Source organism: Lycium barbarum, chromosome 5 (assembly GCF_019175385.1).
Source record: "Lycium barbarum isolate Lr01 chromosome 5, ASM1917538v2, whole genome shotgun sequence".
Taxonomy (NCBI): domain Eukaryota; kingdom Viridiplantae; phylum Streptophyta; class Magnoliopsida; order Solanales; family Solanaceae; genus Lycium; species Lycium barbarum.
In genome coordinates, this window is record NC_083341.1 from 60,359,800 (window position 1) to 60,374,546 (window position 14,747).

The 14,747-nt window shown below is 35.1% G+C and overlaps 1 protein-coding gene across 2 annotated transcripts in view; it reads left to right on the top strand.

Moving 5' to 3' along the window:
* LOC132640888 (uncharacterized) overlaps window positions 1-9,331 on the top strand; it is a 41,888-nt gene extending 32,557 nt beyond the window's left edge. For both annotated transcript variants that reach the window (XM_060357691.1, XM_060357692.1), the window contains 9 exons: window positions 1,025-1,266; window positions 1,349-1,495; window positions 3,312-3,525; window positions 3,946-4,074; window positions 4,155-4,286; window positions 6,423-6,494; window positions 6,567-6,746; window positions 7,007-7,066; window positions 8,617-9,331. In XM_060357691.1, the coding sequence (XP_060213674.1) occupies window positions 1,025-1,266; window positions 1,349-1,495; window positions 3,312-3,525; window positions 3,946-4,074; window positions 4,155-4,286; window positions 6,423-6,494; window positions 6,567-6,746; window positions 7,007-7,066; window positions 8,617-8,691 (1,251 nt within the window). In that variant the 3' untranslated portion in view covers window positions 8,692-9,331. The remainder of the gene's footprint in view (window positions 1-1,024; window positions 1,267-1,348; window positions 1,496-3,311; window positions 3,526-3,945; window positions 4,075-4,154; window positions 4,287-6,422; window positions 6,495-6,566; window positions 6,747-7,006; window positions 7,067-8,616) is intronic.
* The last annotated feature ends 5,416 nt before the right edge of the window (window positions 9,332-14,747 follow it).

Below are 14,747 nucleotides of genomic sequence, written 5' to 3' on the forward strand. Positions count from 1 at the left end.
ACTGTCAATCGAGTTGCTGCTTTCCATTTAATCCTGTAAAGCCTTCTAGCATTCTGAGGAATTCAGTGACTCTAGTAACTCCCAATCATTAAAAAAAAAAAAAAGGTCTTTCAGTGCTCCAAGTTTCTTCTATGTTGGTATTAGGTGTAGATGAGAGGACAAATAAATCAGGGAAAAGGTCTTTCAGTGCTTGATGACCAAGCCAGTCATCATTCCAGAATGAAATTCTCCTCCCATTTCCCATCTTGAAACCTGTGTTTGCTACAAACTCCTCCCAAAGATTCCTGATGGATTTCCAATTGCCAACCCCATGTGATGTCCTGACTGGTTTGGTACTTTAGTGTCCCAACTGGTCATACCTGCAACTGATGACCCGTCTTCAAAAAGCTTGCTTCTCGATGTTGTATCTCCAAAGCCATTTCATTAAGAGGCCCTCACAATATTAAGAGCTATTTTATTTATGATATTAAAAATGGTGAGTAACTTGAGTGTCTGTCTCTTTGTCAAAGATGAAAATTAGCTGGCTTTGTGTTTTACGCCATAGTAGTGTTCAGGAGCAAATCCATCCTAAAATTGTGTCCAATTAACTTCTTTGTTTACTTTAGAAATTGGGAATTACTTTGTTTATGATCTTATCTATGGTGAGTAATTTGAGTTTCCTTTACTGTAGCTGAAGAAGAAAATTTAAGCTGTCTTTGTGTTTTACATTTTTGGCAGTGTTCTGGAGCAAATCCATCCTAAAATTGTGTCATAACTATTAATCTCCAAGTCTTTGCCTCCCCTGAAAAAGTATAGTCATTCCTCCCGTATATACGTTCATAGACACCTCTGAGGAGATACTCATCCTTTGTTTCTTGCAAATGTGAAATTCAAATATATGAATATAGTTTAGTTAGTTCTAGTTATAAATACCAACTATAAATGCTTCATATTATTGTCAATATACATCATTGAGTGTTATATTAAAAACATGTATATTATTGAGTGTTCTGTGGTTTCCCCTCTTACTACTGTTAAATTTCAGGTTCGCATAATTGCTGCCCAGGCTCTTACAACTATTGCAATTCGATCTGGTGAGCCGTATAGGTTACAGATCTATGAATTTTTACATGCCTTAGCCCAGGGCGGTGTACAGTCTCAGTTCTCAGATATGCATATCAGCAATGGAGAGGACCAGGGAGCCAGTGGCACTGGCCTTGGAACTTTAATCAGTCCTATGTTGAAGGTCCTTGATGAAATGTATTCTGCGCAGGATGAATTAATAAAGTACATTATTCTGGCTCATTTCAACACTCAGGAACCATTTGTAAGCTTTAACCTCATTAACACATTGTGCTTGAATATGTAGGGATATGCGCAACCATGATAATGCGAAAAAAGAATGGACAGATGAGGAGCTAAAGAAATTATATGAAACTCATGAGAGGCTCTTGGATCTCGTTTCTCTGTTCTGTTATGTTCCAAGATCAAAGTATCTTCCTTTAGGGCCAACAAGGTACATTATTCCTAAGTTTCCCTAAGCATTGTAGTTTGAGTATACAATGAACTTTCTTTAGTTTTATGCAGAAGCGAGAGAGTGCCAACATCAATTCACTTGTAAACAGTGTTTTAGACTTTTAGGAGGTAGAGATGCAGGTCAAAGCATTTTATCGATCATGGGATAGGATGTTAGTTTCATGTACTAGAGTAAAAATGAAATAAAGTTTTAAATTGATTAAAATTATAAAATTGTGGATCTATCAAAATAGTATTAAATTCAGATATAAAAATGTAAAGAATTGATTGATATATCTGGCATAATAAAGTATATAGACGAAATAAATTAAGTAATGAATTTTAAGTTCTAGAACCCACACATATATATAGGTTATAGACAAATACCTACAATTAAATTTAAGATAATGTGGTGTTTACAGAACGAACTATTCAGGTCTTGAAGTATGCATAGAATGGGTGACCGCCTATCGAAGCGTGGACTCTTTTTCTCAAGGTAGCCTTGTGGCCTCCAGAGCCTGCTTCACATCTGGGGATTCCCAATTTTACCTTGTTAAAAAGTATTTCACTGTGGGGGACAACAACAACAACATACCCAGTGGTATTTCATTGTGGGGGGAATACAATGTAAAAGAGATACTCTCTCTTTTTCAATTTATGAGAACCTATTTCCTTATTAGTCCGTGCCAAAAAGAATGACCCCTTTATATATTTGGAAACAATTTACCTTATGCAATGATTTATAGCCACAAAAAATGTATGTGAATTATTTAACACAACTTTAAAAGTCTTCTCTTCTTTCTTAAACTCCTTGCTGAATCATATGGGTTCACATAAATTGAAACGGAGGCAGCATATCCTTATTAGACAACTTAGAGCCTGTTTGGATGGGCTTATGCCTATAAGCTGAAAACAGCTTATAAGTCAAAAAAAATAAGTTGGGGTAGCCCAACTTATTTTTTTTGGCTTATAAGTTGTTTTCAGCTTATAAGCTGCTTTAGATAAGCTAAATTAAATGGACCCAATTATTTTTTTTAGCTTATTTTAAGCACAAAATGACTTTAAGCTGGCCAGCCAAACACTCAAAAAAGCTAAAAACAGCTTATAAGCAACTTATAGGCAACTTATAAGCCAATCCAAACGGGCTCTTAGGCACAACCTTGGTTAGTATGCACAGGATGGTTGACCACCTATCAAAGTGCTGGACTCTTTTCCTCATGGTAGCCTGTGGCCTCCAGAGCCTGCTTCACATTCGGGGGTTCTTCAATTTTACCTTGTTAAAAAGTATTTCATTGCGGGGGAAGATAATATAAAAGAAATATATCCTTATTAGACAACTTAGTAGCAACCTTAATTTCCTTATGTTCTCTGACGACCATGTTGTAACCCCTAGCACTCCTGCGAAGAAAAATAAAGCTTGTCTTAGAACTTGCAAATGTTTGGGGATGAACTCCACAATGGTAGGACACGAGTCCTTAAAACCACTTGATAACTATAGTCATCTAGTTTCGGTGGGCTTTCTGAAATTTCCCTACCCATACTTCTGATGTTTTCACTTGAACTGACTCGTCTGGCGAAGGTAACATGGAAAATGAAGTCTTAGTAATAAAAAACGAAATGTTTATTCATGATCGGTAGTAAACCCTGCTTTGATTGCATTCCACCCAATTATTTTCCATTTTTGGTGTTGCATTGTCTTTGTCAAGCTCTTCAACATAGTTGTTTTTCATCTTTTACGTGCTAATATGATGGTTAATGTTCTGACACTCTTCAAAGTTTTCTATAATGTACTGAATAAAGTTCTACATATTGAACAGCACAAAGCTAATCGATGTCTATCGCACTAAGCATAACATAAGTGCGTCAACTGGACTTAGCGATCCGGCTGTAGCAACGGGTATCTCTGATCTTATGTATGAAACTACCAATGCAAAAGCTGCTGAGCCAGAAACAATTGATGATGACCTTGTGAACTTCTGGGCTGCAAATCTTGGTGATGATAGCTTGAATAATGCACCTGCAATTAACAGGGTAAGTATTTGAGTGATGTATCGAACCTGAAAACTGGTCCCTTGAGCTTTCTTCTCTGGCAGTCAAATTGTACAGTTTAATGAGTCAAACTAAAGGAACATGCTCGCAACTTCTCAGTTATCTATGTCATATGTAGCTTGGACACTTATAAAAGGTTTATGTGGACATTGAGTTGACACGACACACGTTGGATAGCCAATATACTATTTACTGGCTAGTTTCATTTACATTATTTACGAATATATGTTCTCTACATGTGTCTCAAGTATGTTTTGAATTGTATCTGAATTTGTTTGGTGTAGAGCTATCTTTCCATTTAGCTCAGAAGCATATATATGTAGTCTTATATACCGTTAAATAGATCAGAACCCCTGCAGTAGGAATCTTTTCATGCTTGCTAAAAAGCTCTTTCATCCCTAGGTTAATGAGTTTCTTGCTGGTGCTGGTACTGATGCTCCTGATGTTGAGGAGGAGAATATTATTTCTAGACCTTCCATGAGTTATGATGATATGTGGGCAAAGACTCTCCTAGAATCTTCGGAAATGGAGGTAATAATTCTTAAGTCTATGTTGCTTTCTTTTACTCCAACATCGTCCATATGATAAATTTATACAATTGGTGCCTGCAGGAAGATGATGGACGATCGTCAGGGTCTTCCTCCCCAGACTCAGTAGGGTCAGTCGAGACATCCATATCATCCCACTTTGGTGGAATGAACTATCCGTCGTTATTCAGTTCTAAGCCATCTTCACAATCCAAGGTAGGTATTTTAAGTCTGCTTTAAATTTAATGCGTTGAGAATGTTTAGTATGTTTGACGGAACTTCTTATTTATAGATGCTGATGTGGACAACTATGTCATTGATATCTTTTGTTCTTTCACATTTTAACTTATCCCATTTGAAGAAAACATTGGCCTGGAACTTTTGATGTTTGATGAAGAACCATATGGTTTTATAAGATATTTTACCTATGCTATAAAACTATACCAATGGCCGTCTTAATCATTATGCATAAACCAAAACCTCATTGATAAAGTTACTTGTATTTGTTCAGGGCTATGCTTTCGTCACCGATTTGCTAAAAAAAGAAGAAAATAATTAGGAGATGAGACCAGTGTTATTTGTGAAGAGAAAAAAAATTGTTTTATTATTCCCTCAAGCATGTTGGGATTTAAATAACGTTTACAAGTAATCGTAAAAGGAAAGGAAAATAATCCTTAAAAGAAAAGGAAAATAATTCCTACTTTCTATTACATAGTTATAAGGGCTTCAAACCTCTCTCATGTTTACAAGGAAAGGGTTCTGGTCATATAATTGATTTCGTAATTCTTAACATTCCCACTTAAGTTGGAGCATACATATTGTATACTCTTTAACTTGTCACATTATTAGAAAAACAAGATAGCCAATCAGAAATGTTATGAAATCCCCCGCTTTTTGGGGGTGTCCTCAGCATCGAGGAACATGTACTAGGGTGTGTGTGCGACTCGTTTAGATCATGAGCTGGTACAAAAGCAAGAAAGCAAATATATTCAGTTATGGAGTCACGAAGTAATTTTCTAAGAATATGATCATCTGAGTTGACAATGTACTTCTCTATGCGTTGTTCTTTCACGAAACCGTGGATTCAAAACAATGTGTATTGCAGCTTCAGTGTCACATTTCAATTCTATGGCAGTGTTGCCTAAGGCGCGCTTAAGTGCAATTAAGCCCTGAAGCGAGGCGCAAAATATGTTGAGCACTTCACTCCGCCTTGCCTATCGAGCGCTGCAGTGTCGTCATAAGGCTCTAAGGCATAGTTTTCCTTGCCAATTAGTGTTATCTTGAAGAGGCGGTCTTAACAATTGATGTTTCACTTTATCGTAATATTTTTTCAATTTACTCGACCATATATTTATTATTCATGCTTATAACTATTAGTCTTGGACTAAACATACATGTTTGTATTTTTTTCCTCAATTTGCGCCTTTTTTATTAAAGCCCATGCTTTATTTGCGGTTTACGCTTAGAGCCCCAGTGTACCTTATTATTATTTTATTTTTTTGCCCTTTTCGCCTTTGATAACACTGTTTTATGGGTAATATAATGAGGAGTTTGATTCTTTGCATCCGGTTAAGGTAGGATTCTAGTCCCATTAGGAGGGGGAGGTGGAGGAAATATTCATTCCCTCGATTTCACCCGCAAAATCCGCCCTTACCCCACATAAGATAAAGTTGTTACCACTTGGCTAATCCTCTATTAAGCTTGACATGCCAAACAGTAAAATCTTCCTAAGAAAATGAGAGCCTACTGGTATATATGTTGGAGAAGTTTGATTTTTATCAACATTCTACTGTACTTCTCAATTTCTTTTTCAACTGCTTTCATATATATATATATTTGGGTGGGGGGGGGGGGGGGGGGGGGGGGAGCATGGTATGTTTCTGTTCCTATCATATTCACCCCCGAAATCCATTCCACACCCCCCCCCCCCCCCCCCCCCCCCCTCAAAGGCCACGTACAAATGATAAACTAGTTACCAATTGGCTTATCTTCTATTAAGCTTGACATGCCAAACAATAAAATCTTCCTAATAGAATGAAGTGCTACTTATTTGATTCAATAACCCTGCTTATATCCGACTGTAGTCCCAAGTAATACATACACTAGGTTCGGAGTCGACTATGCTACTATGAAGTTGGGACTGACTTAAACTTTCTTCGGTAAAATAGTCTTCTGTTGGTACAACTGTACAAGTCATATTTTCTCCTTGATACCTAAAATGAAAAAGAATTTGTGATACTCCAATTGCGTTGCTTCTAGTTTTGAACAGCGACCCAGTCATTGTATTTCATTTTGGGTTCCTTTATTTTCTTCCTGTGTTAGTATGTAAAGTGTCATTGTTGCCTATGACAGGGGAAATCTGGCGGGAGCCGATATAATAATAGTTCCTACGGTGGCTCCTCATATGATGGTCTCGGCTCCCCGGTAAGTCCTAGCCAGCCAATTTCATGTCTTCTGTCATGTGAGCTGCAAGTCTTTTATTAAAGGAATTTGCAGATAAGAGAAGAGCCTCCACCATATTCATCACCTATTAGAGAAAGATACGAGTCATTTGAGAATCCCTTGGCTGGGTCTGGTTCTCACAGTTTTGGATCCCATGAAGAGGAGCGAGTTTCTTCCAGCAACCCACAGTCTGGTACAGCACTTTATGACTTCACAGCTGGTGGAGATGATGAGGTAGGTCTACCATTACTACTAGATGTTCTCCTCCGAAAGGCTGGTTATTGATCTAATTATCCTTTGTGGTGGTGCGTGTGGTGGGCATGAAGACACCATTTGTTGCTTTCCTTGCTAGCTATAAAATTGTACCCATTAACATGTTGCATTCTGATGTTGAAATGTTGAATTATGTCGAAATTCTGCTTCATTGTATCTTGGTTCTTTGGGTTCACTGGAGATGCAAAGGTTAATTAAATTTCGGATTTTCTGCTCTGCAGCTAAATCTGACAGCGGGGGAAGAGCTGGAAATTGAATATGAAGTAGATGGCTGGTTCTATGTAAGTAATTCCTCTTGAATGTTGTAGAGCCACTCTTCTTTGCAAATCATGCATCTAATGTGATTAAGCTTACTTGTGTCATCATAGTATTCATTGCACATGCACATAATTCACTCTCTTTACAAGGAAGATACTTTGGACCAGATATCTTCGTTGCAGTGTGGCATTGATGAAGAACCCCCTGTTCCGAATGCCAATCCTCCTTTTCCGAATGCCAATCATACTCTGTTCTTTCTAACTAAAAGGACCTTTTGGCGGAGTATCTGTCATAGCGGTTTAGGAAGAATAAGGGCTGGTGTAATACTTCTGTCACATTTTACTTCGTGTGATACTCCACAAGCAAGAAAAGTAAAAATTTCTTTTTTATGTTAAAGAAGTAAGAATTTTAACTGTCACATCTATGTTGCTCAGATACGGGTACGGGTATCCGTATGGGTGTGGATCTGGAGGTCGGATTCGTCATGACATTAATTTTGGGATCTAGGTGTATTGATCCGAGTGCGGATACAGGTGTTAGAATACGGCTAATAAATATATAAGAATAATATATGTGACGGTTATTTAAGGTTGTTGAAAAATAGCTTATTTGTTAATTACCATGGTGATTTAAATGCATTTTTGTTAATTAAGTTAAATGAAAAAATGTCTATTGCATAATTATAAATTGCTATAAATATAGTATTTTGATAATTGCAGAAATATAATATACATAATAGTTTGAACAGGGAAGTAATTATTTCTTGTTAAATTTGGTTAGAATCTATCATTATCTATTTATGCTTCTTGAGCTTTGTTATAGTAACTAGAAAGCAAAAAATATTGGTGCATCTTTATTAATAACTAGAGAGCACAAAGTATTTGTGGTAAAAAATAAATTCTTTTGTAAAACACTTCATATTTTATTTTTAAGTTATATTTTATAATAGTAAAGTGTTCTAGTACTTTTTGTGAATATTTATATATCATAAACCAAAAATCAAACCAAATACTCATTCATAAAACATCAGCACTTTTCTGTATTTAGAGCTAGTTCATTTTTACATTTCCACCTTGCCGTTCACATGGCTCGTTTTAGGCACCAGTGGGTATCAAAACGAATTGCTTGATACAAGTGGTATATGCATATTTAACTTATGCGTCAAAAGTCTTTCTCTCTTTCTTAAACCCTTTTGAGTCAAACGATGCGAAACAAAGTTGGGAAGGAGGGCGTAACACGTTCTTTCAAAACATTTTGCGGATAATTCACTGATCTACTGATACTTTTGAACCACAGTTGGCAGTTCTTTTTTAAGCGTTTCAATGAGTAAATTCAAGGAGACTCAATCTGGAAGCTTGTATGTGACATACACGTGCTTGGGAAGATCCCTTGATAAGATTATCTGATTGCTCAACCATATTTGTGCTGGGTTTATGGCAAAAATTGACTCTGCACTCTTTCCGTACAGTTCCTTTTACTTTGTCCTCTTTGCCTTCTATGGAAGAAGGAACCATGTAGAAAGTGTTGTCTCTGATGATTATTTGGTGACATTGATGGTGCAAACTTGTTTCAGGTCAAGAAAAAACGCCCAGGCAGAGATGGAAAAATGGCTGGCCTTGTCCCAGTACTCTATGTCAGTCAATCCTGAAAGCACAGCTATTCATTACCACAAGATCCAGTTAGTAAAATCTTGAAGCAACTACGGCGTGTAGAGTTTGCTTATCACTACGTACTGCTCGATGGGTTCCATTGTAGTCATATGAATTAAACTGACACGAGCTCGGGGGCATATGCTCTCCATGCATTTATCAGAGAAGCTTCTGTTTCTCCTACGTTGTTGTAGCTGATGGTCCAATGGATTTGACTTTATGCTCGGTAGGCACGTCAATTGTAGGTACGGTCTATAGCTTCTTAGTGTGTACCATATTCCATACACGATGTATTTAGCATTTGTATTTGCTGTTCGTGGTCAGGAGCCACCATCCCGCATCTAGCAAGAACAGTTTCCGGACAGTAGTATTTTTTTAGGGTGTGTAATTATCACGAGTTCTTTCCTGTTTGGTCATGATTAGCTTCTTCTTATGGCAAATGGAAGCATGGTTTGTCATGCGTTCATTGTTGTCTATGGTGCTGGTTGTTCATTTCTCTCTCATCTCAATACAGAAAGTTTATACCATGTATACGTCGCTGATGATTAGGAATTCTTAGTTTTCTGGAACATGCAAATGCTATGATGTGTTTTTGATCCTCTTATGTGAATTAATAGACAATTACAAATTTTGATTCCATTGAGATTTTTACCAGTTGTAGTTATCCTATTTTATTCATTTCACGCACAACTTTGTTATCCATCAGAACTCGGCTACAATAACGATTTTAAAAAAAAATATGTGCTACAGCATTTTAAAATTATATTTTTATGTTTATCTCCACCAAGTAAGCCTGTTAACCGGTCCGCTTGGACCGGTTAAAATCGGAACCAGTTTATCGGTCGCCGGTCTACCGGGTATCTCTACCGGTTCCGGTTTTCAAAATATGGGGCTGATTAACCTGTTAACCGGTCAAAAAAGAAAGAAAAAATTAATAATGCTGCTGTAGATTGGATCGTTGGGCAACGGTCCATTTTGCAAAAATTGTCGTTGCCAACGGCTCTAAACAGCCATTTTGGCCTCCCAACGCCCCCTCTCCCTCAAACCTTTTTTTTTTATATACACTTTATCCCATCTCTCACCTTTATATAAATTCCTCTCCATTTTCAATTTTAATCCACACCAATTCACTCTTCTCTTTCTCTCAATTATAGCTATTTTGCAACAATTAGGCACTTTAAATTTCTCTCAATTAAATATTATAAAGTTTTATTCTAGTTTCAATTATTATTTTGTAATTAGAAAAAAAAATTGTTTGTTGAGTTGGTGATTTTGCAACAATCCGAAGTAGCTCCAAAGCTTTGTTGGATTAGCAATTCTAGCTGCCTTCACTTTGGTAGAAATTAGTCCGGCAATTTGGTACCTTCGTTCAAACTCTATCTTTATTTTCCGCTATTTAATTTACGCAATTTAATTCTAGTAATTTAATTTGTTGTAATTTATTTTCTTGTGATTTATTTGCGTGTGATTTAAATTAATTCTATTTAATAATGTCGAAGAGAGAGACGTGGTGGCGGTAGTAGTGGTATTGTTAGGGGTGGGTTTAATGAGAAAACATTTGTGAACGAAACACCTAATTTAAGTATTAATATTGGCTGAAATAATCCACTTTTAGATGATGAGGTAATGCAACCCTATACCGGCACTTTAAGTGAAATTGATGATGATGATGAAGAAACACAAGCTCCCGAAAATTCCATAGGAGATACAAATCCGGCACAATCACATATACAAGACAAACTGCCAAAAACTCGTAGGCCAACTGCTAGAATTTCGAAATTTATGACTAAAGATAAAGATAAACAACTACATGTGATATATGTAAACAAGAATTTGTTTTTAGGCAACAAACTAGTAAGGATGGTTGAACGAGTTTACTAACGAGTCATATGAAATCTAAACATAGGGATGTTTGGTGAGAGAAAACGGGTTCAAATTTTGGGGGTATTCAACAAACAATAGACTCACGAACCAGTAGAAATTTTAGCTATGACAAGAAAAAAGATCATATAGAAATAGCTAAAATGGTTGCTTTTGATGCTCTACCATTTCCTTTCCTTCGAGTTTGGGGTTTGTTACTTATATTCAACGTTGTTATAATCCGTTTTTTGAGGGTATTCCTAGAAGTACTTGTAGGTCGGATATTATAGATTTATATAAAAACTATAGATTTTATTTGCGCCATGTATTTAATTTTTTAAATTGTAGTGTTTCTCTTACCGCTGATTTGGGTCTTAGTCTTAACAAGTTAGATTTTTTTATTATTACATGTCATTGAGTTAATGATAATTGGATGATGCAAAAAAGAATTATAACTTTTTTATATGATGAAGGGAAAGGTCGTCATGATGAATTTTTTTTAGCGGAATCAATGTTAACTATTATGAATATTTTTAATATTTATAAAAAAAACACTTTGTATTGCTTTAGATAATGCTTCTAATAATACAAAGGCGGTTGGTCTTTTAAAAAGGGAATTAAAACCTCCGCTAAAAAATATTTTTTATGTGAGATGTAGTTGTCACATTTTAAACTTGATTGTTAGAGATGATCTTGACTATTTCGAAGATTCTATTCAAAAAGTTAGAAATGCGGTTGCTTTTCTTTTTGTAATGCTAATAAGCAAAAAACAATGAGAGATTTTAAGAATTCTTGTGTGCAAAATGGCCTTAGACCTAGAAAAATTCAAATAGAAGTTGACACTAGGTAGAACTACACTTACATTATGCTACAACAAGCATATGATTATAGGATTCACATACAACAAGTTCACAATCATTTTAATACGGATAGTGATGATTGGATAAATATTAACGATTGCCAAGATGTTAAGGAATGTATTGAACTTTTACAATTTTTTTATAATGCAACTCTTGCTTTTTCTAGACAATTCTATCCCGCGGTAACTGAAATTTTAGCCTACTTAACGGAAATAGCTAGAGTTTTACATGAGTATAAAGATAAATCCGGTTATCAAGCAGTTATTTTTTCTATGACAACAAAATTTAAGAAGTATTTTTTTCCCATCCTAACTTTATTTATATTGGGTTCTCTTTTAAATCCTTGTTTTAAAATGTCTTATACTAGAGGATTGGTTGGTCAAATTTATAACTATTTAGAAATTGACGAGGGAGTTGAATCATGACGCTGAGCTCGCAATTGATGCCGAGTTTAGAAAAGTTTTTAGTCATTATTCTAATTTCGAAGAAAGTGCTACACCCGTTGCTCCACGCCCTACTACTTCTCAAAGTAGCAAAAAGGGCTTGTCGAATTTAAAAGTTTTATATTCACATCCAATTCTTGTTCATAATGCAAACTTTGATGAATATCACCTTTATTTGATGCAACCAAATGGGGATATCAACCAACTAGATGATTTGGACGTCTTAGCATGGTGGAAGAAATACAAGGCGAGTCATCCGGTACTTTCAAGAATGACTCGAGATATCCTTACGGTTCAAATATCAACCGTGGCTTCGGAAAGTGCATTTAGCCAAGGAAGACAACAAATTGGAGACCATAGATACTCATTTTCCGAATTTAGCTTGCAAGTACTAGTTTGCATTCGCGATTGGATTAGATCGGAGCGACGCAACCAAAACTTAGAAGCGGTGGAAGGCGAAGAGGAAGAGATTGAAAATTTGATAGCAAGTGGAATAGACCAAATGGAAGACTTTGAAGATATCTCAATGACCGAATATAATATTGCGGATATTAGCCAAATGATTGACACTTTTTGATTTTATTCTTGTACTACTTTTTTGCAACTCATGTATTATTTGCAAGTTAAAAAAAATTACAATTTGCAAATAAATGTTATCCATGAATGAATAAAATATATGGCTCATTGAGCTTTCTTCTATTTACTTGTATTCATATTTTTACTTATATTAAGTTAGGAATATTTTTAAAATATACTAAGAATATACTTATAATATACATCTACTTAAATTAAAAAATAGAAAGTTATATACTTGGAAAATAACTTAAGTTATAATACATATAACTTAAACATATATATATATATATTATAAGTAGCTAAGCATATAAGTTAATTTTTTTCTAAGTTTATAAGTTTCTATTTTATAACTTAAGTATATTTATATTATAAGTATATTCTTAATATATTTATATATATTAAGTTAGTAAATATATAAACTTTAGTTATAAATTTATATAGCATATATAAATATACCTACAATATACTAAGAAATACTATAATATAAATATACTATACAAAAAACAAAAACAAAAAATGATTTTTTTTACGTTTAAAACCGGCCGGTTCCAGTTTCCAACTTTGGAACCAATTAACTGGTAACTTGTGGCCGGTTCCGATTTTCTAATCGGTTGCCGGTCCAGGCTGGTTGAAACCGGTTAACAGGCTTACCACCAAGCACCCCGTTGCGCTTACTAGCATTAGAGAAAACTTTTGACAAACGAAAATAATTAAGGAAAACAGAAAAGAAACAAAGTTTTTGCCCCTCCACCTCCCTGCCTCACCTCCATCACTAGTTTATAAACACAGCACACATAGACCCGCACATACATGTGTATGATATAATATAGATGTGGAATAAGAATTTGGGAATTAGTAACACATGGATTAAAATAGCTAATGACAAAATAATCCTTAACATGTTAACCAGTATTCTATGTTTAGTAAAGAAATTAAAAAAATATATTAAATGAAAATCGTATAATAGTTTTCAATACAACAACCCAAGTTTTCAATAAGCTATAATCCCTAAACTATAATTCATGGATTATAGTCCTTATATTACTTTTTTTTTTCTTTCACATTACTGATCCTCGCATTATAATTCCTATATTACTAATCTATACATACAATCCTTATATCGCTCGGTCGGTTGGTTGGCCCACCTAATTCTCGATCGATTTGATCGAATTTCACTCTCACTATTCAGAACAGTGAAGGTTTCGATCAATATCTTCTCGCCTCACCCACTTGAATCGGAAACTTTACACGTTGGTATTCATGCATTACATATAATCGTTATATTTACATTACTAATCCTTGCATTGTAATTCCTACATTACTAATCTTTACATACTATCCTTATATTAGTAATCCCAGTATTTCTTACTTCAAATCAACTTACCCCGTAGGCCGTAGTCTATATAACCTAAACTGTATTTGGGTGAGGAAGCAACAATAAAATGGAAGTTAACAAGTCATTAGTGAGTGACTTTGGGGCCTACGTGCACGGAATGAGTGTTGGTATGGCCGTATGGGGCATTAAGGAGAGTATGGTGTATTTCCATTTCAGAATTAAAATATCCTTGGCAATTAGGGGCCGCCATTATACTTATCGTTAATGATGGATGCATAAACTAATAAATATATTCATTTAAATAATTAAATCCCGTGTGAATCATCACTTGACTTTAGTTCCAATTACAAGGAACAAACCCACAACGACTTCTCTATTATTTTAGTATCCAAATCATACACGGATATTTCACAATCAAATTACTTAAAAGACATTTACAAATAAATTTCTATTATATTATTGAGTGTAACAGAAAAATGGTAAACAATCTGCTATAGCCAATACTCAATAGTATCGTAAAATTCTATATGCACAGAGAGCCTTCGATGTAGTGATGAAATTGTGACATATAATCAATTCTAATTGTTTTGTTCATTATTAAAATGAGCCGAATCTAATTAAATATTTTTATCTATCCTTTAAATTACGTATCAACTAATAAGAGAGGAAAAAACTCTTGACTTTCGGTTAGGCTGGTCTCATCATTCACGCAATTCTTCCGTCCATCGATTGATCATGCTAGTACATATCCAATCAGCACATAACGAATGAAAAAAGCTTTTATTATTTTCGTGTATAACTTAAATCTAAATCTTCTAGGAATACAATGAGATGGAATACAATGAGGGCCATTTGAAAAAGAAAGAAAGAGGGAGGGCCATTGACTTGCTTTATTGAGTCATACAATTGAGTTGAGTACGATGCAAAGCTCAATTGCAAACCTAGTTGTGGACTCATCTGTAATATGAATTAAACAGAAT